Source organism: Myotis nattereri, assembly GCF_964212035.1.
Source record: "Myotis nattereri genome assembly, chromosome: 1".
Lineage (NCBI taxonomy): Eukaryota > Metazoa > Chordata > Mammalia > Chiroptera > Vespertilionidae > Myotis > Myotis nattereri.
This window is the reverse complement of record NC_138075.1, coordinates 36,623,512-36,648,681: the sequence shown is the minus strand read 5'-3', so window position 1 is coordinate 36,648,681 and position 25,170 is coordinate 36,623,512. Positions and strand designations below refer to the sequence as shown.

Sequence of the window (25,170 nt, the reverse complement as noted above, 5' to 3'; positions counted from 1 at the left end):
TCCAAATGCTGGAAAATCTCTACTTTATATCTCCATTCCGACATCTCCAGGCTTATTCAACATCTCCAACTACACTTAACCTTCCCAAAATGTTATCAATGATATCCTTAGCCTCTAACCCCCTAAACTTCTCTACTCTGAAGCCTTCCACACTGCAGCCACTGGCAACTCAAACTTGGTCCAATCAGAAAAGATGGGATCACTTTTTACTCCTCTTTTTCTTGCAGATACCATATCCAATCCATCAGGAAACTCTATCGGTTCTAATTTCAAGTACATCCAGAATCTGACCACCACTACTGCTATCACTCTGATTCAAACTATGATCATCTTTCACCCAAGTAATACATACTAACATACAAAAACATACTAACTAGTCTCTCTGCTTCCACCCCTTCCCCAGTAGAGCAAATTGGTCCTTTTGAAAGATAAGTCCAGTCACATCACTCCTCTGTCAAAACCCTGCAAAGACTTACAAGCCAAAGGACTTACAATGCCTGTAAGACCCTGCTTCATCTAAGTCCCTGTATCCATAGTGACCTCATCTCCAGCCACTTCCCCAATTGTTCACCCCATTTCATCCGTGCAGGCCTCCTTGCTCGTTCTCTAGCATGTCAGGTATCCTCCACCTTGGAGCTTTGCACTGGCTCTTCCTTCTGCCTGAAATGTCATCTTCCCGATGCCCACATGGCTAACTCCCTCGCAGCCTTCAGGTCTTTGCTCAATTGTGTCCTCCTCAGGGAGGCCTTATAGTACCATCTTATTTAAAATTGCTACATTCACTACTCCCTTCAGAATTTTTTTATACTTTTTACTCTGTTGTAGTTTTTTAAAGCAGCTACCACCTTGAAATATACTGGATAATTTGTTTGTTATTTGTCTGTCTGCTCCCACTAGAGCTTAAGCTCTAAAAAGGAAAATACTTTTGTCTGCTTTGTTCACTGATGTATTCCTGGCATATAGGAGGTGCTCAGTTAACACCTGTTGAAGGAAGGATCTATTTCCCTTAGCAGACCATACGTAACTCCAGGCTAGACAAGTGCTTTAATCATCTCCGTACCATTTATATGTATCAGAATAAAATATATGTAATTTATGTCAGCCTGACTACTAGCATTTGTTCTGGACAAGTACTCATTTCCCTGACTGGCAGGGGTGGCATCCGGATGCACTAACACAAAGCTGATCATTGATACATATTCTCAGGTGAGTCCCCACCTACTTCTAAAAAGGTAAACAGAATGGATATCAGGAGAGCATCCCATCTTTAAGGCCTCATACACGAGCAGTCAGAAAACCGGAAAGTCACCTTGCCTTTACATATTATATATTCCTCACCACAGTGTTTTCATAAATATATCCCCACAGACATCTCCCAAGCTGTTGATCATTCCTGGTAATAGCTAAATCAGTTGACCATATTGTACTGGTTTGCTTCAATGTGTTTGCTTACTAGTTAAAGCCTGAATTAAAGGCTGGATTATTTCATGGTGCTCGGCTGCGTGGCCTTCTTCCAGTTCTCCCCTCTCCTATTCTTTCATGGTGCAAAATGGCAATCTCTTTCTACCTCTGAAAGCACAAGAAACCTAAAAGTCATGTGACTATCATGCAATTCTCGCTCCTTGTGAGTTTCTCTGCCTTCACTGTTTGAACTCCGTGGCCTGAACTTAGGTTAAGTGCCCGTCCCAAATAACTATGCCAAATGCATCTTTATCCCTTTTAGCTTCGGTTACTGTCTTGGCCAATGCCCATCCCTCTTTTTGTCTTGTTACTGTAGGGCAAATGGAACACTGTGTCCCTATTTCAACAAGTACGAAAAGGTAATATGAACATGTCTTTATTTAAAATGTCACTTTTCCGGTATCCTTTTTGTTTGTTCTTTATTAACCAAAGTTCCATTGTTATACAAATCATAACAATATGCTACCCTGAGTCTTGTAATTTCACAGATAGCTTCTACATTCTCTAAGAAGCCAAAATCCACGGTTCCTAATTAAAATATTCCTGGTGACATCGACAGAACCTCCACATGGTCTCCTAGTGCCTTCACTTAAGTGTCTAGGGTTCAAAAAGAAACCCTTTGCCAACAGGGGGAAAAAACGAGTTTTTGAGACTATAGTACAAAGACTTCAAACCGCATTCCACAGCATGTTATTTTCTTTCCAGAAAATTCTAACACTATATAATTACTTTTGTAGGAAAATGAATAATGTAAGCCTCTAATGCTAAAAACAGCTAGACAGAAACCATCCAAATCCGATAGGCCTTTCCTGAAGCCAAATGAAATATGAAAATAGAAAATATCTGTGTAAAGACAGCCCATGGAAGAAAGCTCTCGACTTATTATTCAATAGAGATGGGGCATAGTGGGGGAGAAAGTTACATGGAAAAAAAGTGTTTTCTGGTTATGTGTCAAGGTTTGTCTGCTTCAGATGCACTGCAGTGTTGCTTGTACCCCAAAATGTCACAGAAAAATACAAATCAGAAATGCTTCCAGGAGCTTCCAAGCCTTCTGGTTAAAAATAAGCAAAAACATAAATTAAGCTCCATCCATTGCGACAGAAATGCACTGATAGAGAAAAAGTGAAACCCCACTTGCATGGGAATTAAGCCGCAGCTTACTCCCCCAAGAGAGAAACAAAAAGCGAGCTCCAATTCGGTCGCTTGGCAGAACTAATCCCAGTACATACAGCCAGTGGGTTTGTGTGTTGGGGGAGGGAGCCGGAGTAGAGCGCACCTCATCTCCCTCCCTTCAAAACTGCTTCGGAACCGGGAAAGCACCCGCGCTGCAGGACCTGTTTAGCCAGAAGAGAGTGGGTACCGAACAGAATGGGGCTCAGAGGAAGCCGCGACGTGCGGAGGGCAGCGCGGGCGGGTGGCTCTGTCCCGCCTCCACCCGCCCCCGCCCCCGCCCCCGCCCCCGTCGTGTGCCCGGGTCTCTGGCTCCCAGCTCCGGGACTCTGGACTCCGAGACATGAGCGGGTTCTTTCTCTGCCCAGGATAGAGACACCCCCCCCCTCACCCCAAAGGCGTTTTAACCGGAGTAATTCCCGCGCTGGCGACGTCTCCGCAGCTGACCCAGCGGGCGCCAGAACCCAAGTCTGGACCCGCCGCCCGGCTGGCTCCACCCCGAACCTATCCACCTGCGTACCAGGCACCCCGCCCGCAGCCGGGCACCCAGTGGGGCTTTCGGAGAATACAGCTCCAAGGGCTGACTTCCCGCTAAGTAAACAGCCATGTTCATCTCCGCGGGTCGTAAATAAGCCAGGGGTGAAGGGCCGACGGCCGTCCAGAGAGCTCGCCGGGTCCCCTCCGCGGCTCTGCCCCGAAGGCTGCGACTGTTTGCAAACTCCTAGGAGCAAACGACGGGGCCCCATGTCTCTTCCATGGTTCAGCACCGAGGACAGCGCACCTACGGTTCACCCCGCGGCCCCGCGGCCAGGAGGGTGGCAGCCGCGGCACAGCAAGGCTGCAGGTGTCCGGACGGCGCTCCCCGCCGCCTCCCACCCGTCCCCGCGCCTCGAGCAGGGCAGCCCCACGGCGTCTTACTTTTCTGGCTGGAGTAACCCGGATAGTAGCCATAGTAGCCGGTGATTCGCAAGATCCGGTCCTCGATGGTGGCCACCCCGTTGGGGGCCGCCTTGACATCCATAGAGAGCGCCGGGCGGCGGCCCCGGGCTTGGCGGGGCGGAGAGGGCAGCGCGGGGCCCGGGAGCTGGCGCAGGTGCCGCCGCCGCCTCCGGTGCCGAGGTTGCAGCTGGTGCTCTGGCGCCCGGGCTCTGACTGCACCGCCCGGCGCAGCACCGGCTCCGCATCACAGCGGCGGCGGCGGCCCCCACTCCGGCCGTCCTCGCCGTCAGCCTGGCAGCTCTCCCGCCCGCCGCCCGGCGCATCGCTGCCCGAACAGCGCCCCCTCACCTCCGACGCCCACCGCGGCCGGGCGGGTGTGGGCGCCCCACCGGGCCTCTGGCTCTCATCATTAACCCTTTTGCGCCCCTTCCCGGAAGAGTAGACATCCCCCGACCCACCTGACTGAGGGGTGTTGGGTCCAGGAGAGTGGAAAAGGGGAGGGTGAGATGGTGGCAGGGCCTCAGCGGGGAGGGGTGGGGTCGGGGGCGGGGGCGGAGAGAGATTCAAGTGGGGAAAGGGCTGTTCATGGGGGAGACGCACACTGTCGCTCGGAGAGGCGATCCCGGGGGCGCCTGCACCATCTGGGCCAGGCTGATGTGCAAGATAAACGTCTACACCCCGGGCGTTCATCAGTTCTTGAAACTTGCCCAAAAGACAGCGTCTTCTTGTAGGGCATGAAAAGAAAATGAGGCCCAGCAGGTGGTGCATGGAGTGGTTATCCAGGTGTTACGGACACAAGGACTTTAGAGATCAAGCCACCAGGACGGTCTGACGGTCCGGGCCAGGGGCCCTCCATCCTCCCAAGGAAAACGTCTCAGGCTTGGGAGAGCAGCTGCCTGCGCACGGCACGTTTATTTTGCCATTCCAAAGGCCCCGAGGAGAGACGATTCTCTTCTTTACTGCCGAACAATCAGGCGGAAGCCCTTCTGACTGTGACTGTCTGGGCCGGGGAAAGTTTTACCTACAGCCTCCACACTTTCCATCCGAGTCTAGAACGCCCTTGAGGCCGTGCTCGGAGTGAGCACCCTCCCCTCCTCCTCCCCTGGCTGTGACTCTGCTTTGGCACCAGACCCACCGGCCAGTCAGAGAGCAGTGGGATGATTTCTGCATTCGTGGTTTGCAGTCACAGCTCCTGAAAAATAATCTTCAGCGATTCATCTCAGAAACTAAAGGTGTGTGAGGGGGTGGGGTGGGGTGGGGTGGGGTGTCAGCCCATCAGCTTAGAGGTCATTATGTCCACCTTCCATCCAGAGCCAGCTGCAGACATCCTGCCAGATTTCACATTTCTAAGGGGGGGGGGGGGGGACAAAAGCATGTGGTTTTCAGTGTCCCCTCCGAAACCGCCAATGAATCTATCACACCATTCTGCCTTCAAGCATTTTCCATATTGTGTGTGGGTCCTTCAGAGGGAAGAAATATGCAAACTTTTTAAAAAGATGAATAGGTGTAAACATGTAAAAATGCAGTATTACATGGGCTGGGAGAGGCCAAGGGGGAGGGGGAATAAATAAATAAATAAAATGCAGTATTACATTTCACAGTGTGTTGAGGGTTTTCATCCGGACACAAAGCCTAGCACAGATTCCTGAAAGTGGAGTGATTTTGAGACAATTGTGCCTGGGAGAAAGGTCATAATGAAACCAATTTCCTCCCACACCTGCCTTCTGGGCTAGGAAAGATGGAAGGGTCGAAGGAAGTAAAAGGTCAAAATAAAGTTAAAGGAAAAAGCAACTCTATGCAATGGTGGGGAGCTGAGCATTTAGAGCAAAAATGAAAGGATAATGCCTCTACATTTCCACTGCCTGCCCCGCCCCCACACACACACCTGAAGCAATTTTCTCAGCAAACTTCTATTATTTTTATTTCTGTGGCAAACCTTATATAAAATGTATGCATTGTACATGGTAAAATGGGTTGATCCCATTAATCGATGTCTTTTTTATTTAGTTTCTGTAAAACAAATTTGCCTATATTACGTCTAATATGTGTTTTAATAACATCATAATCAGTAGCATATTAATATATAAATTCAATAAGAAAAAAATTAAAAAACAATTTAAGCAAAAGCCTTCTAATGTAACAGGAATATAAATATACAGAGACTTTAAAGACAAGTGGCTTTGTCCTATTAATGTTTATAATTTATCTTACCATAATTAATATATGTAAATTCTAAATTATACTTGTTATATAAGTTCTTGCTTCCTTCCCAAGTTTTGCTTTGTTTACAGAAATTTCCAGAGTAAGTGGAAATGTATTTAACTGGATTTCATTCACACAAACAGCAAATTCAACATATTTTTAAGTACAGTAAATATTATACCCATGAGAGTTTATGTTTCTAAAAGAAATTATAAAAATTCTCAGACCGACCTGGAAAATTAATTTTAAAATGGCAGAGCATTTACAAATGTCTCTGTAATCATCTATAATAGGGTGACTAAAACAGTAAATTCAAAGCAGATGCTATACTCTAGGACACACTTTTTTTCTTATTTTTCATTGAATTTATTGGGGTGACATCGGTTAATAAAATTATATAGCTTTCAGGTTATACAATTCTACAATACATCATCTGTATATTGTATTGGGTGTTTACCACCCCAAGTCAAGTCTTCTTCCATCACCATTTATTCCCTTTACCCTCTTTACCTCTCCCCCCCCCCACCCCCTTTGGGAATCACCCTATTGTTGTCTGCATGAGTCTTTCTTCTTTTTTCTTGCTTAATCCCTTCACCTTTCTCACCCAACCCTCACCCATCTCCCCTCTGACAGCTCTAGGGCACACTTTTTTTTTTAATGAAATAGAAATTCTACAATTATATGTTAAAAAGCATATTTCTGTTAGTGATGAGGACTCTTTGGTACATTTGATAAAAGTGTTTTTAGCCTTTCAAATGTCATTTTAGATTAAAAATTATAGAAAGTGTTTTGAGGGGAGAATTTTAAAAAACATTTTTATATGTTTGCCTCAGTCTACCAGTTTTGACAAGTGCAAATACAAAAATTCCAGTTTACAAAATGTAAATTATTAATATGCCTCAAACCTACCCTGAAAAATAAGGAAAAATATAATTAAACAAATGAAGAGTGAAGGTAGTTATTTGATTAACAAAATGGTTCCCTATAGTAGCCAGAGTCGCATGGCCAATTTCCCTAGTAAATCAAACAGTAAATCAATTTCCTACATAAATCATAACTTGACCTACAAAAATTTGGTTTATATGCAACTTCACAGGAATATTTTTAATACAGTAAGCACTGGGCAGCTGTCTGTGATTTCAAGGGACTTTTGATATCTGGACCATATTTATTTTGATAGTCTGTTCTAGTCAGATTAGATATTTATACTGAGTATACAGAACTGAGCTATTTGTGTTGTAAAAAATGCCAAATCATTTATAAAATAGCTCATGTGATAATCACAGTATTTGTGTCTGATGCTGAAAAAAACTATACCAAGTAATAACATTAGAAACTAAATGTGATCACTGGGTATAAATTATATTCCAGGATAGATAGTCTGTCGTAGGATACCACATCGCCTTTATACTTTGGAAGGGTTAGTAAAATAAGATCCATGCAATCTAGTCTTCCTTACTTTGATTAACAGCTAGGAGTCAGAAAATCTGGAGATTGAGTCTTTTCAACCACCTGTTTGGAGTTACCAATGAAAGGTGCTGAAAGAAGATAATATGACCTTTTTGTCCCCTCTGGGAAACTAATATAATGCACCTCCCTCCTTGAACCAAGAGGAACTTGGCTGTTTGGAGAGCCAAGAATTTTTAAGCTTTAATACCAAAGGGCCAGGTTTTGCTTTGTACAATCATCAACACTCTTTATAAAGAGTCGACCCCACGTAGTTTGCACAGTTGGTGTTTAAAAGCACCTGGCACCTAGCCAACAAGATGATAAGCACTGACATCTTGGAAGAAAAAAAGAAACACGTGGTCTTCATATTCCACTTTCAGGAAAGCCATTCTGAGTATTCAACCGCCAAGTAACCAGCTGCCCACGTGGAATGCTGACACTGCTTTTTGATCCCTACCTTAGGCAATGGTAGGTGTTGTTATTAATTTACCTTTCAGCTCATGGTAGGACTGAAAGGGGCTGGGAGCTCAGCACTCAGTATCTAAGAAGGCAGACTTCATTTGAGTACTGTTTCTGAGGCCCCGCTCTGGAAATGCATTGAACTTCTTTGGAGAAAGTCTTAATTTCAAAGAATACACTCAAATTCTAGAAATTATTTATAACCTCAACCTCTCTCTTTCTCTGTCTCTCTCTCTTGCCGACCTCCCTCTGTAACTCCCTTCTTCTCTTTTCTTCTCCTCCTCCCTCTCCTTCAGTCATATAACAAAGTGATTTAGATCATAAACTTTAGAGCCACTCTGCCTGGGGTCAAATCTCACCATTCTCTAGGGGTATGCCCTTGGGTAAGTCTTTCTATGATTCAGTTTTCTCATCTGTAAAATAGGAATATTGTAGCTATTGTACCTACCTCATGGAACGATTGTGAAGATTAAATGAGTTTATATTCATAAAGAGCTTACAACCCTGGTTGGCATATAAGAAGCTTCATAAAAGCTAGCTATCATTATTGTTTTGATTTATGCATGCACAGAACTCTCTGAGCTTCAGTTTTCTCCTCTGTAGAATGGGCTCATACTCTCTTCATAATAGTGTTGTCATGGTGGTTAAGTGAGATAATATATGAAAATACCTTGCCAAGGTCTGGCACATAGTAGGTATACAACAAAAATTCATTTTCTTCTCCCACTCCACCCCTGCCCTGACCATTATTTATTACTAAAGTTAATTCACACTTTAACACTTCATTCACATTACTAGGAATTTCTTTGTGGCAATCACTTTAGAAAGTCTCCTTTAATCCTTTCAACCATGGCAATAATCACTTGAGGCAGATCTTGGAACCACATTGGCAGGCCAACAAGACAGGTGAGCTGCACAATTTAAGGGTTTTGTGGAAAGAGAAGCTGCCGAGGGTCAGCAGTTCTTCCCTTTGAGAAGACCTGAGAGCATAGAGAGTTTGCTTCAAACTGAGAATGGGACAATGGCTGGTGGTCCCCAGGCATGGGAAGGACTTGGGTCCTGCTAGATGACAGTGTCCCAGAGAAGTGGCGTGGCCTCAGAGGGATCACAGTGTGGTGTCCTGAGGGAGCCTGAGCCATTACCCCTGGGCCTCCCAACCTCAACAGAGATTCTGGTGCCCCCATGCTTGGCCCACAGGCAGCAGAGCTACCGGCCCAGAGGGATGGAATGTGAGCCTGACTAGTGTACATCTCAATAGTGACCAGGGGGCTCAAGACCAGAATGTCTCCATGATGCTTGAGCTTTGCTGAAGATCCTGACTGCATAACCCTGCAGCAGAGGGTCCCGGAAATACTGAGATTGAATTTCCCACTATTCCTATGAGGGACGGGGACTCAGAGTAAGATTCATAGCATATAAAGCTAATAAAGATTTTATAACCTTTTTGAGCAGCCCTGTTTTTTGGTGATTATACATTCAAACCAGCTGTATATTCATTTTACAAATAAGACTATAATTTAAACATCTAAGAACGCCATGCACTCGCAGCCTCAAACCTACTGCATATTGTTATCATGCAAGGCTTCTGTAACGTTCCCTGTTAAAAATGCCAACCTGTAAATCTCAGAGGGAAGGTGGGGGTGCATGAGTGGGTGGGAAGAGATCAAGTAAAATTTGTATGCATAACCCATGGACATAGGTGGTGAAGGCCTGGGGTGGGCTGTGGAGTGAAGTAGAAAGGGTCAATAGGGGGAGGAAGGGGACATATGTAATACTTTCAACAATAAAGATTTTTTTAAAATGCCAACCTGCTGTGGTGGCCATATGCATTTACGTTTCTCCCGCAGTTTAGGGAGACCACGGGATTGCACCTCCTGCCCCCTTGTGGTTATGTGAGGGCCATGTGACTGATTCTAGTTCTGAACGAAACAATTATCTTATCCCGGCCAGAGCTGATACATGACACTAGGAATTCTCTTTCTGACAGGACGACCATCAACATTCAAGATGACCTTGACACATAAAAAGTAAAGTTAGTAAAAAATTAAAATCAAAAGGAGTTTGAATTTCTTTCATAACACTACATTTAGTTTTCAAATCTTATTCTCTTTATCCTTTGTTTTCAAGGCTGTATTATGCATGTTTAAGTGTCAGCAGTTCCTGAAGCAATTTATCAATAAACAACACTGAAAACAAAATAAATTGTTGGAAAGAAGCATTATGGGTAGTATGAAAAAAATCAGAGATGATGGAAAATTTAAAACTCATCAATAAGACAGAGAGCCTAGAATAGATGCTCAATACATTTACATCTTGAATAACTACTGCCAAAAGCAATCTCAAGAATGACTTTGCCTTTAGCTTCAAGAACTATTAATTTGCAAGAAATATGTTCATGTGGTTTTATTTCATCATTATTTTCAGTGTCAATGATACCCTTTAATAAAACTTGCTCTTCAAATAACTTGAGAAAATGCAGACCATCAGTACTGAAGTGGATATTTGTCTTCCCTTTTTTTCCGACTCCCCAGCTGATTTAGAAGAGGCTCCTAACTTACCAGAAAGAGTACACCTTTCAAGAGAGAAGGCTAAAGGTTGCATCAAGACCTTTTATGCTCCAATTCACTTCCTCCAGTTTCACCTTTGCAGTGACCAACTCTGTGTGGGTTTCCATGGACTTCCACAGACTCAGCCAGGCAGCGCCTCACATTCTGCCAATGCCATGCACCTCCAGCCTCCTGCCCCAGGGCTTCCCTGTTGATGCTAAGACATGAAAGTGCACCTGCTTGGATCAAGCATGTGCAACCTGAACATGCAAGGGACAGAAGTAATGCGGGCAAACATGTGATCCTGGGAGAAAGGAGCTGAACAGATTACCCTGAAAAGTTGTCACTTATGCAGCCTGACTCCCACAAGACAGAGCAATTGGCCAGATCAGTCAGTCGTGTAAGGATGGTCAACTCAGTAACATGCCTTTGTATTGTTAGGGAAAAGGTTGTTAAGATATTCAAAATTCACAAAGTGATTGTTAGAGGAATAGGATTATGAATAATCTTTCATTTTCCAAACTTCCTGAGATATGGTTTTATTAACCTCAAGATGAATACACACACACTCCAAACCCTGAAACCTCTTCTAGCCCTTTATTCTCCAGTGCAGCTAGGTTTGTGTGTGCAATGTGCTGGAGAGTGCCACCTGCCTGCACATTAATCTCTTCTGTGATTACAATTATCTCCTTTCCCATGAATGTGATGAAGTCTGACTAAAGGTCTCGAATTCTTCTGGCTCTCCATGTTCTTATAAATTATAAAGCAGGACTCCATGACAACGAATACATAAACATTTTGTAACATCTCATAATAGTCCTGAAATCTTCAAATTCTTAAGCTAATAAAGTACTCAAAGTGCACAGCTATCTGGGCATAAGTAACACTTGGTTCTATGCAGTGGAAGTAAGTGATAAGACCATTCATGCTTGGATAGTTGTTACAAGGCTGTTGGAGGAGGTGACCGCCGGTTGACCTGAGCACTGGACCTGGGCAATCAAAGGCTCCCCACCCTCTCCCCTGTCTTTGGAATGCAGGGTCTGCCCACCATTCCCACGGCTGGAGCCATTTTTAAGAATACAGCCTTGGGAGGGGAATGTGTTGTTGAGACCATCTGAATGATATACGTGATTGAACCCAGTTATGGCCTCCTTATAAACTTTAAAGATTCTGGTTGGGGAGGTGCAAAGATCTACTGGTCCTGTGGTCATCCAAATCAAGCCTTGATTATTGAACCTACCACCTACCAATTTGGAGTCCCCTGCCTCTTTCTTCAGTTTCTTCTTGCCTTCCATGTAAAGGGGGGAGGGGAAGAGAAGTTTGCAAATTAACAAATGCTTCTTCATCTGGCTACTGCAGCTCATCCTTCAGCTATTTCTAAAGGGATTTCTCCTCTGGGTAGTCTTCTCTGAGCACCGCCCCTTCCTAGAGGGTCAGGTATTTACCCCACCAGAGTTCTTCCCACAGTGTGTGGTCTTTTCCACACTGAATACGTAGGTCTTTCACTGGCAGGGACAGACACACACCCAACTATCAAAACATGGTAAGGGCTGAAAGAATCATTGTAATAAATAAAACCTTTCAGCAAGAACTAGGATCATTTTTATTTTTAAGAAGGGGTGAGGCACAAACACTCACTCAGGCAGGATGGGTTGGCTTGTCTCTAGAACAGAAAGTTAACAACTTACCCAATGCAAACTGGGAAATTGAGGCTAGAGAGCCTATGTCAATGGTTCAAAGGTTCATGGGTAAGTTGGTTACATTCTCAATACATCATCCTTTCCCTGACACCTTCTCCTATGTGGCTTTCTGAAATCAGATCAAATCTATCCGATGTCTCCATCCCTTCGCCCACCCTTCCTAATCAGATCATGCACTTTTCTTCTCCCTCTTCTTTCTTTTTCCTTAGCTGAACCCTGGGGTCAGCAGACAGAAAGGACACCCAGCAAGGGCTCTGTTAAATTAAATTGAAACCCAGGAAGAAGTCTGTTTTCTGGAGATTATGTGACTTATATTTCTGGTATAATTGGGGCCTGGCTACTTATCCAATTTGGTATCCAGTTGAATTGAAACATTACCCTTCATCTCTTGGGTAGTAGGGGGTGAGACAAAATAAACAAATGATGTACATTCTCTTTAGCTGTGAGTAAATGAATAGAATTATATATTTTCTTATTATGGGCCTTATATTTTTAAAATTTACTGCTATAAACATCATGGGCTCATTTTAACACATATTTTGGGAATCATAATTAATTTGGAGGTTTGAATCTCCTCCTTTATGTGTAATCTCCTACTATAATGTTCAGGAGAGTTGTTTAGCTGTTTATTGATTTAGGTTTTAAAGAAATATCAACTGAGCATACAGAAGGTGGTGAGTGCATGTTACTCTTTTTCCTTTTTCTTTTACCCCCTTCCTTCATTCATTCTTCTCTGCTCTGCAGTTCACTAGCACCTGCATTCCACAGCAGTAACATCAAAATACTCGTCTACTATCTGGATTTTACTGCATGTCAAACACTTCCAAGTCTTAGTGGCTTAAAATAAGCAACCATTTATTATTTTTCATGACCTACCGTTCAGCTGGGTGGTTCTACTAGTCTATCCAGGCTTGGCTGATCATGCATCTGATTCCCTGGGTACTGAATAGTCTACGATGGTTTCTTTCATATCTCTAGTGCATGGGAGACAGAGATGACTGAACCACATGTCTCATCATCCAGCAGGCTGGTCCAGGCTTTTTAAAAACAGCAGTAAAATCCCAAGAGTGAGAATCAAGATTGCAAGGCCTCTTGAGGCCCAGATTCAGAACTAGTCCTATATTGCTTCTGCAATATTTTCTTGACCAAAGCAAGTTGCAAGGCTAGCCACGATTCAAGGGGGTGAAAATAGATTCTGCCTCTTGATGGGATTGTGCAAAAAAACACTGTTGCCATTTTTTTAATTTCTATCACATCCACCAATGTAAGTCAGTGCTAATGTTGCTACCCAGATTTATCAGATACTAGATGAGAATGTCCTTTCTGCAGAATCTATTCTTTAATAGAATTCCCTGAATCCAGATCAGCAATGCAATCTTCCAATTTTAGGTTAACAAAGGTAGTGGTAGAAGTAACTTCATTAAGCAAAATCTGGCATTAAAAGGTTACTTGCAATGATGAGATTTTGTCTGAATAGAAGCTGCAGCATAACATACAATTCCAAACCTTCTGACTTTAAAATGGGAGCAAGAAGTCAGACACCCACACAAGCTGGGTCTGCATAACACTGGTACAGTGAGACACAGAACAGGGAAATGCAGTGAGTTTGACTTGGCAGGGCTGTTTTCACAACCAAGACAAAAAGTGGAGACCTGGAAAGTTAAGGCGTTCACTGTGCTTACCCCAATGGGGCACTTACCTGCATAGTGAAGACACAGTTGACTCCCTCTCCCCCTACCCTAGGTTTCTAGTTTCTCTGGGACAAGAATAAATCTTTTAAATCCATATTTCTAGTATATAGTTCAGAGCCTGGCTATTGAAGGAAAGGAAAGAGGGTGTTATTTCTGCGACTCTGAAAACCACTAACCTAATATAACCACATTTATATTTTTTCATGAATCTTTAAAAATACTCAAATTCTTGCATATGAAAAATTACAGAAGTACTGTAATTTACAAGATAAGTTACTCCTTACAAATACAGAAACACTACTAATTCAGCTCCACTCAGAAGGAAGAAGTTGGTGATGCTCAAGCTATAACCCCGAGGAAAGAGGATTAAGAAATGCATGTTTTTGTTTCTTAAGTAAAGAGAAACTCTTAGATTTAAAAAAAAAAAAAAAAAACGATTCTAAATTTCAAATTCACAATTAAACACTTAAGAGTATATTTCCAAAATTAGCTTCCTAATTGTCTGGCACAAAGAAGTTCTTTTTATATTATAATAATTACTTATACTCAATTCCACTCCAAAAAGAAATTGAAGTGGTTTATAAATATACTACATTGCAGGATTTAAAATAATAATAATAACCAACTATAGAACTGGGAAGAAAGTCAAATTAAAAATAGAAAGCAGAAAATGAAGCCAGAATGAGGCCAGTAAGTGCCACAAGGTCTAATTCACTTTGTAAAAGCAGAAATAATTTGACTTGGGGTTTTCCAGATGCCAACCAAAAAGAAAGGTGTGGTCCCTATCATTGCTCATCACAGTCAGAGCTCACGTCAGGAGACGCGCCAGGCGTTTGGCATGCGCCTTCAGCGTAGGATGTTTCAGGATGTTCCTAAGGAGGATTCCATGCAACATTCTAAACAATAGCCTGAAGCACATCCACAGGAAGATTCAAAAACATATAGCCTGATGGCACATTGTTAAAGCACTACTGAGTAGAATCACTGATAATGCACATCAAATACAGCACCCTCTTACACTTCTCAACTAGCCCCAAATCAAAGTTTGGAGTCTCAAGCATATCTATCCTTCAGGGAAGCTTCATAAATCCTTATTCTCTCAAATGAAAACTGTTAGACATCACCAAATCCTGTAGATAGTAGCTCCCAATTGGTCTTGTTCTCTCATTCTTCAATGCCACTACCCAGGGCCAGGCAACCCTCCTCTTAACCTGGATTACCACACAGTTTTCAGACTGGTTTGCCCTATCCATTCTCCAAACCACAGCCCGTCCACTTTCTCTAGAGCAAACATCTGCTTTAAATGCCCGAAAGGCTCCCTGGGGCTCCTACCATGAATTCCACACCCCTAATTGTTGAACACAGACTTTGGCCTCCATCTACATCTCCAGCAACTCTCGGTTCCCTTCATTCCAGCTGTTTCAAATGAACTTCTTTGAGAATATTGAAAAAGTCATGCTCTCTCTCACCTCTGGCTCTTTAAATGTGCTGTTGTTCCTTTTATCCCTCAATCCTCTGCCCCAGCCTTTGTCTGTGCCCTTTTCTCCACATCTTCAGCTAGAAGCCGCTTCTTCAGAAAAGCCCTCTTTATTTGTCTGTCTCCCTAATGACTGTATGCTTCACAAGGGCATCTCCTGGCTCTGTTTTTGTTCACTGTATTCCCAATGGATAGCCTAGTGTCAGACACAGAGTAAGTGTTTAGTGAATATCTGCATAATTGATTGATCGATTGATTGGTTATGACAGACAAGTCCTTGTAGCCAAATATTCTGGGTTACTTCTTAAAAGAAGATCCATTTACCTACTTTAACAGGCAACAAATCTAGGTATTTTTGACATTGTCTAATGAATGTTGACAGCACTCATGCCTACATTGGAGCACATACCACCTCTGCCACCTCCACCAGGTAGGGTCAAAATATTCCTAAACAAGTCATGATTCTCTCCTAAACAATGACGTATGGGTGATTGAGGCCCCAACCTCTTATACCCTCCAAACATGATCATAAATTTAGTGTGGGGAAAACTTTAAAGTGAGTGTTATCAAACTTACATTCCAAGCCTACACTACATTTTCAAGGTATTTGACATTGTACTTCTCAGGAAAGTATTGGTTGGAGAACCTCATCTCATCGTGCAACAGTAGGAAAAGTCAGGCGACCTAGATTCCATCCTGACTTTGTCCCTAACTACATGTGTGGTCGCTCTTCAGTAGCCAGGTCACTCAACAGTTACAGCGCCAGGACGAACATAGGCTTAAAGTGCCATTGTCATTTTAGCATTGAACCTCTGAAACGAAGTACTATTGTCGCTTTAGGCTTTTAAGCCCTGGAATTGGGAGAGACCTTCTAACTTAGATGGAAAAGGGTGAATTGAATTCTGGAAGCGAAAAAGAGAAAAAAGTTAACTAACTCATACACAGGGCACAGATAACCACATCATTTAAGTAGACTTAATACTTTTGATGTAATTTTTAGTAGGTTCTCTGTTTTGACTGAATCTCCATCTTCAGAGTTTTTATTTAATTATCTTGGGTGGGGCACATCATTGGTATTTTAAATTTTTTTCTCTGGTGATGCTAATGTGCAACAGGATTGAGATGGCAAAGAGGAAAATCAGGTTTATATTAACTTGACCATGTTCTTTCCTGAACCCCATTGAATGAACTAATAGGCTTTCATTTCAGCTATTTTCCTTTTACTCTCTCTAGGATCATCTATTTCTTTCTAAATTTTTAGGTATAATTTTATTTGGTTGTCTGTGTTATTTGCAAGCTCTAATTAATTTTGAACTTTGAAATCATATATATAAGAAGAAAGAAAATTTCTCCATTTAACAAGTGAGGTGATAGCATTAACAACAAAAGTGGATGAAAATAACTTCCAATTATAGTTCCAGGTTCTTTTACTACTTAACTGCTTTTCTTGGTGTTTTATATTTTTTTCTTTTAAATTTTATTTAATTATAAAACATGATAAAAATAGCTTATAATCTCACTAACAGAGATAGTCACTATTAGCATTTAGATAATTCAATTCTTTTTTCCTTGTCTGTGCTTTTTATAAATGTATTTTACAAAATTAGGATAAAATGTATAAGCAGTACTATATTTTGTTTTTCCCTCTTAATATGTTTTTGCTATTTTTTCTGATAGTAGATATTTTGTAAAATGTGATTTTTTTCTTTATTGATTAAGGTATTACATACGTGTCCTTATCCCCCCCCATCCCCCCCCCCCCACTTAGTGTTCTAAATTTAGCTACCACTTTAGCACTTCCTTGACATTCTGATAATAGTGACAAACCCTGAAGTCTTTTATATCAGAGCACTGACAACAGCTCTTCCAGGAACTTCTTCGTTTCAGGAATCCAATTATACAACATCAAAGGTATCAGAGCATCTGTTCTTCCTCAACAGATTTTGGCTTTTAATCATGTATGAAATCACCTTTAACAGTAGCACTAAATCAACCAGTGCAGTGTGTTTAGTGATGGGATTACGATATTTAAAAATGTAATCCCACTCCCTCTGGTGGTATAATCTCCAAATTTCCACTGAGTTCACAATTCGGTGGAAATGCTCAAAATGGATTGGGAACTCTTTAATGTTTAGTTTCCTTTCACCCAGGAGATACTGACATTAAACCGCCCCTCCAAAGGAGATATTTTAGTGTTACAAGTTTTGTAAAAATACATAACAAGAGGAGCCACTTCTTTTCATGGAGCCTCATGTGTTACCCACAGCATGTCAATGCAAAGAGAGAACCTCTTTAAGCACCTATTGTTTACCCTGGCAAATCAGGAATGCAGTTCTTAAAGTTTTGAGATTTTATATAAAGAGAGTTTTGTTGTTGTTGCAACTAGCACAAAATAACAAACAATACTGTGCCCTACGCCCTTCACTCTACAGGTTCATGGAAACAATTATTAAATGATCAATCAAGTTACAGCAAAGCAAAGAATCAGTGACCTTTTGTGCTGGCAAACTCCTCTCCCTCTATGCTTTGGTGAGGATATCATAGACAATAGGAAGGCCAAAGACTTTTTCCAAAGGATACAATTGGGCATAAAAACATGTTTTCTCAAAAACAGCTCATTCAATATGCACATTGTTATTCATTACTTTCTGGCATTTCTTTTCCATCAGAAAGTATTTCACTTCTAAAATAGATACAGAGACAGTGATCTATGTGGAGAACTGAAGATCCCCTGCCCAAACACACCTTACAATCCTTTTCTGGTTGTATGAAAGTCAATATCATGCAGAAGTTAAAGCACAGATTTTGGACCCAGTCTGCCCAGCGCAACCAGTCATCAATTATGTCACCATGAACAAGTCAGCTGGACCACACTGAACCTTTGTAACGTAGGTGATACATTACAGGTAACACAGATAATGGCTTTGTTGTATGATATAAATAAGTTTGGAAGATGCTTACAACAATGCCTGGCACAGAATAACTGCTGCACTCGCGTTTGCTAATATCATTGTTGGCAGAATTTCTTTCCAGAATTGGTTAGAATCAGTAACATCCTAAATAAGGTTTATCTCTACCCTAAGCTTAAGTAGGAATTTTTTAAAGTCAACATCTTAATGTAACTAAGAGGTAGGGGATACAATTTTATTCCTGGGAGCTTCTTCTAGATTGCAGGAAGGACATAGAAAGAAAGTGGAAATGAATATATTTTCTCACCATTTTTTCTCTTACCCAAACTGGTAAAGGGGTCCTCCAAAAGAATTTGACCCTTTCCATATTAAGGGGGGAAATGTGACTTAAAAATTCCTGCTCATTCTTTATATAACTGAGGGTAGAGGCCTGCGTGTAAGACCTTGTCTCTAGCCAAACTCCTTATTAAGCTTTTGCTCACACAAAAGCAGGGAGATGTGAAAACTAAATTACTAGGCATAATAAAGGCAGAGTGAACTGGGTATTGCAGGTTCATCTAGAAGTTTGAGAAGAGAGGAGAGGAGAGGAGAGGAGAGGAGAGGAGAGGAGAGGAGAGGAGAGGAGAGGAAGAAAGGGAAGGGAAGGGAAGGGAAGGGAAGGGAGGAGAAGAGAAGAGAAGAGAAGAGAAGAGAAGAGAAGAGAAGAGAAGAGAAGAGAAGAGAAGAGAAGAGAAGAGAGCAGACCCCCAACAAGGTAAGGAAGCCAAAATAATATTCCCTATAAATGGTCAAGACACTTCAGAATAGCAGTGTTCTTCAGTAGTCGCCTGTTTTTCCATTTCCAGCGTTATTGTTTCATGCTGTGCTGTGGGACACAAAACCCCTGTTGCCCAAAAACCATCGCTAAAAGTCTGTACACGCAGCAGCCTTCAGTTAGGGGCTCTGTGGGCAATTTAAGGATAAAGTAGTAAAGGGAATTATTGTTTTCCTGCCGGAACAGCACTGCAGGGCAGGTTCCTATGGAGGGAGGCACACGGTCCTGTCATTTTGAGCAGAAAACAGGGTAATGCTGACTAAGATGTTAAGGGCCAGGTTAAGGGCCACCCAGAGGAACTGACAACCCCTTTCATCAAGTACAGTAGGGGAAGGTGACCTTGAAGGGAGGGAGGCAAGCCTCTTGGGCTACATCCAGGCTCTCTGGGCCCAGGAGACTTTCCCCACACTCTAAATGGTAGAGTTAGGCCTGGTCACCTGCTCTACAGGTGATGTACAGTGTTCTCTCAACTGTCCCACTGACCTTGATAAACAGATGCTATTACATCACCTGGGTAATTGTGCTGTCTGCTAAGGCTGTGAGGGCAGGAAAACAGGGCCCCATGTTGCCCCCTGAATGGGCAGCGTTTCTGTGAGTGATGAATGTGGCTTTCACAGGTGTCATCTTGAAGGATGAGCATCCCATCATTTCAGTGAGGAGTCTCACGGAGATCAGAGAGCTGTAAGCTCGGGCCCCTTTCTCTCCCCTGTTCTCAAGGGAACCGCTGCTTACAGAGCTCAGCAGCGGAATCCATCCAGGGAAGTGTCAGAGGCACGGAGGATTAGCAGAGCTGCTGTCAGCCTGTGCACAGCCCCTTCTGGGCAGCGTTCTCAGGAGGGAACCTCAACACATCCCCTTCCCTAGAGCGATACGAAGTCACATCTCCTACTGCCTCTCAGAGATGCTGATGGTGTAGATTCTTTGACCCAAGAGACACAGTAGCCTCTGGCATCTCGGTGAAACTCTTTAAAAAGTCCTCCCTGGAATTCTTGGTTGTAAAAGAACCACTGTGCTTCATTAACTTCACTGTGGACGATATTATCATCTCTCTTCATACTTGCTTAAGACAGTCTGAGCCAAGGAGGACCTCAGAGGAAAGGACATTTGGGTTCTTTCTGGAGTTCAGGCCAAACTACTAAAAAAACCATGTTAAAAAGCCACAGACCTCAATTACTTTCTCTCAAGACAGAAAAGATGAGTTTTCAGAGGCACTTTTAAAAAACCTGTCACTGCCCTGACCAGTTTGGCTCAGTGGGTGGAACGTCAGCCTGCGGACTGAAAGGTCCCAGATTCAATTCCGGTCAAGGGCATGTACCTTGGTTGCAGGCATATCCCCAGTAGGGGGTGTGCAGGAGGCAGCTAATATATGTTTCTCTCTCATCGATGTTTCTAACTCTCTATCCCTTTCCCTTCTCTCTGTAAAAAATCAATAAAATACATTTTTTAAAAAAACAACCTGTCACTTATTTCAGCTAGCACGTGATATTGACATCTCACCAAGGACTAAAGAGGACTTCCACCTACACCCCTTTCCTTGTTGGAAACAGCATTGAAAGGCACGGACACTAAAATCTGAAACACCGCTTCATCATTTTCTATCTGAGAGAGCCATGGGTTCCTTTGCTAAAAGGTAATAATAATATGCTCCACCTCATCCATCTGTTTTAAGAATTAAATGATATAATGCATGCAACACACTTAGCACGGTGCCTGCTGCATGGTAAATGCTCAATAAGTCCCTTGATGTCATTATTACATTATTGTTGTTGTCATCATTAACATCATATTAGTGATAGGATCTCTCTGAGGGGAGAAGAGGGAGTCATGGCACAGAAGTTAGGTTATTTGGAAAAACAAAAACAGGGAAGTCACTTCATGCTTGTTTTGAACTATTCTACTTTATCAAATACTGTATAGTAACTACTATATGCCAGTTACTGCTCTAAATGTAGAACTCTGAAAGCAAAATGTATTTCATTTTTAAGTATCACTCATTTGATAACATCGTATTACAGCATATTAAACATTTTTTTGTAAAGCTAAATATGATTTGGAGAATGCATAGGCTTTTGGTTCATACATGCACAGAATACTAACTGAATACAGGGTGGGCAAAAAGTAGGTTTACAGTTGTGAGTACATGAAACAATTTATTTTCGCATTATTCTTCATTAACTATTGCATTATTTTCCATAGAAACAACTGTAACCATACTTTTGCCTCTCCCTGTGTATGTCATGAGCCAGCCCTGTGCAGCTCACTGGGAGGATAAAGTTGAATAGGACAGACAAATTGCCTGCCCCAAACTTACATTCTGCATGAACTTTCCATCCAGAGCAAATTTAAGATAGTTCAACCTTTAATTTAGCAGCCAGACGTGGATCTGCCCCAATAAACTCTTTGGCTTCCCAAGGCGACTCATCAGTGACTGCGGGAAACCACAGTGTCCATGACCCAGGCAGGGCCACCAGCCGTGGCAGGTGATGCAGCAGCTGGCTCCGCCATTGGTGCCAGGTGTCAGGATCAACCACAGCAGGGAGGCCCAGAAGCGTAAGCTGTCCTGGCCGACTCTAACTGCGGTGGACAGCGGGGAAGCCTGAAGTACAGCTTCAAACCGTGTGACCCAGCTGGTGGGGCACAGTAACCTGGGAAGTGGCCTGCAGCGATCGCAGCGGGTGATTCATGTTCAGCAGGCAGGCTGGTCAGTCAGGGCAGCTCCAGGCAGAACGGCTCATGGTCATGCAGGCTCAGCAGTCGCTGGGAGTAGCAGGAGGTCCCCATGCTTATCCTGTGTGGAAGGGTCATCAGGTCAGAAGAGTGGCTCTTACACGGGCTGACAATGGGACAAATACACAAGACACAGGAATATATTTGTGTGCACATTACAGTGACCTTTGTACAAATTGTGTCATATATTTTAACATATCTTTTATTAAAATGCATGCCTTTGTTTTAAAGAAAATATCCTCCTCAGATGCCATTAATACTATTCTTAGTTTGCTATTGCCCAATCTGTATTATTGGCTTCCTCATTCATTCATTCATTCATTCATTCATTCATTCAACTAATGTTCATTGAGCCACTACATGTGCAGGGCCCTGGGGATAATACAATGGTGAGCAAAATAGACAGAAGGCCTGTCCTTGTAAATTTTACAATCAAATGGGCCGGTGATTACTTAGATTACTGTTCAGCAAATATTCACTCCCTTCCTCTCTTATGGCAGGTGCCATATCCTTCTCTTCCCCCATTGATACTGGACTTGGACGTGTGACTTGCTTTAACCAAAAGTACATTAGCAGATGACACACGAACAGAAGGCTTCAACATGCTCGCCTCTTGCACTCCTGTCCTTCTTCCTAAGAACTGGCCTAAGGAGGATGAGAGAACGTGTGGAGTAGACAGAAGCCCACCTGGTGTGACAGCCTGGAGCAGCTGAATCAATGGACTATGGTCAGCCTGCAGACTCCTGAGCATGAGAGTAAGAGCTTGTTTTTATCAGCTTCTGAGTTTGGGGATGGTTTGTTACACACATAATGGTAGCAATAACTCTCTAACGCAGAGACTAATGATGCAAGAAAATGTCCAATATTTTGAAAGTTTGATTATAAGGTGCTATTTATTTTATATGAAAAAAATTATAGCCCAGAGGAGACATTTTGGAAAGCATCAAATTTCTTACCCTGTCCCTATGGTTGCCACCCCCGCCCCTTGCCACATCTGCATGAAGGCTTCATTTCTCAACATCCCTTTTCCTGGCTGTGAATAAAGGGGAACCTAGGGCTCCCTGAAAAAGCAACGCACAAGCTGCTTTTCCCAGTGCACTCGCTGTTGCATGCCTAGCTTTGCGGATTTTTCTTTTAAGCAAGCGGTGAACAAATTGGAGCTTCGGAAGAGAATGAGAAATGTTACCAAAGGTCTTGTAAACAAGGCGTGAAGCCATGGGAAATCAGACTGCTGGGCTTGACAGAGACTCCGTAAATATGGTTGATTGATGTTAGCGGAGAAAAATTGAAGGACCAAGATAACAGTTTCCCCCAAAAATATACATGTAAAATATATGGACAAACTCTATTTTTCTCCTGCACGAAGGAACAAACAAAAACAAGCAAGCTGTTTTAGCAGGATTGTCTAGGCTAGAAGAAGGAGAGAAGAATACCCATTGAAACACTTTTCTAGGGAAGGCTGGTCAGCGACTCTGGTAAACTCGTTTACCATGAAGATAGCGCCGGTTGGGGCCTGATCGGAATCAGGGGAATGTATCCAATCACTGTGTCCCTGGTGTTTCCAGACTGTGGATCTTTCTGATGCAGTGAAAACCCCACAGACCACATCCCCTGTTGACTCCCGTAAGCATCAAAAAAGATTAAATGAAGCAAAACTCAATGGATCTAATGGGAAAACTGAAGTTCCCTTTGAGATGCCTGCACTAAGATGGTACCTTTTATTTTAAAAATAGATGTTCATTCATTCATTTAACAAAATTTCATTAAAACATCTACTGTATGCCTGGCACTTTTTTATTCGGATTAAATACTGCCGTAAATTAGGCAAATCTCCTGTCCTCGTGAAGATTATAGTCTATCACAAGCGTGGCTGATTTAGAGCAAAATAATAATATAAATACAGTAAATTGGACTGAATGCTTTAAGACTCTTTCTGGATCTATAGTGCTGAGGTTATTATAGGAAAGGTCTATGAATTTATGGTTTCTTAAACATATTATAATGAAGACAAAGAATTTACAGAGTTTTGAAAAGAACTCCAAGAATTTAAATGAACAAGAATATGAATCTGAGGATCTTTTTCCAAAAATCCATGTATTCATTTACTATTCACATTTTATCATTTTAAGATGAAGTCAGTTTAGGAGGTGTTTTCCGTGTCCCTAAGTGCATTTTTCCTTCACCTTTTCAGTCCTAGTCAATGAGGAAAGGGGTCAGGGACATGTAGTGTGGCCTGAACAGCCTGCGGCAATCCCACCTGCCGTATTGGAGGCAGGATCCAGGCTTCCCGTTTGGTGAAGATCTGTGTCCAGACACATTAGTCAGGTGTCACTTTTGGTTTCATGAGAAGAAGAGCATCTTCACATCCTTTCCACGTGTCTCCCGGAGGACTCCAGGAGTGGCACTCTGGCTGCAGAGCCGAGACAGGCATGCAAAGGGGATGGCTGCCTATCGACCAAGTCCATTAACACATTACAGGCAGCTAAAAGGTATGCCGAAAATAATTCCACTCTCCTGTCCATCGCTCCCAGAACCACTTGGCAGGAGAGGAGCCTGCCTGGCAGATGTTACGGGAACAATTCGTTTGAAGTTTCAACACTGATTATATCAATACTCTGCCTCTAGCAAGGGATTGAGCATGAATTGCAATGTTTGCTTTATATTTGCAACACAGAATGACTTGGTTTAGCACTTTGGTATTAGAGGTAGTATCCACGATTAGTATCTTTTTCTTACAAAAGTTATAGGCCCCAGTCATATTCATCCAGTGATGAATGGGGACCCGTCCTTTTCCCACAAATAGCAAACCCTTCTCCTTGTGCCCACTCTAAGGTTTTAACTGCCTGAAAACCTATGGGGACAGGTGGCCTTCTAAAATTTGACTTGTAAAAACAGAAAGTTCCATGAATAGTTTATTATAGGTTATATTTGGTCTACATTACCCTTCTTCTATATAAAATAAAAAAGATACCCAAAGGATAGTATTGGATCTTTTGAAGATAGAAAAAAAATGTCATGAGTCTAAATGCTTTTGATCAGTTCAGAATCCCAGGTTAGATTTCTGCCACCTGCTTATGGGAACTTTTTAGGAGCTCTGTGGAAGGATATTTTTAATGAAAATTTTGAAGTACTATGGTTTAATTTCAAATTCAAATAACTTAACACTAACTATATTATACACCCACAAACTTAAATAGAGGTAGAAGATGCCCCTGCATTAATTTGCCAAAGTTTTATTAGCCCACTCATAGGAAGATAATGGATGGAGATAGACCACAATAAGTCTCATATATACATGTAAACTCCTATGAAACAAAATAGTATAAATTTAAAATTATAAAACCCAATGTTTACCATCAGTGTGCAAGTAAACGTAAGTATTATTAGAGGTACTATACATTGACATTAGAGCAAGCAATCTGAAAGTGAGTAAAAAGAGCCTTTAAACAATTCATGACTTTTGAAGAAGTAATTTCCTGTTCCAGAAAAATAGCTCAGAAGAAAGAAAGAAGTCAATTGTATAAACAGTCCTTCTAAAAGGAGTACTTAAAAAGCAAAAGGATAAAAACTCAAGTAACAAACAAGAGAAGAAACACTGCACCAACTATTATCTATAATAATAAAAG

At 42.2% G+C, this 25,170-nt stretch overlaps 1 protein-coding gene across 1 annotated transcript in view; it reads right to left on the bottom strand.

The window, feature by feature from the left end:
* Positions 1-3,810, bottom strand: part of SLC35F4 (solute carrier family 35 member F4) — a 163,890-nt gene extending 160,080 nt beyond the window's left edge. The window contains exon 1 of the mRNA XM_081113469.1: positions 3,550-3,810. Within this exon, the coding sequence (XP_080969595.1) occupies positions 3,550-3,652 (103 nt within the window). The 5' untranslated portion in view covers positions 3,653-3,810. The remainder of the gene's footprint in view (positions 1-3,549) is intronic.
* Positions 3,811-25,170: the final 21,360 nt, after the last annotated feature.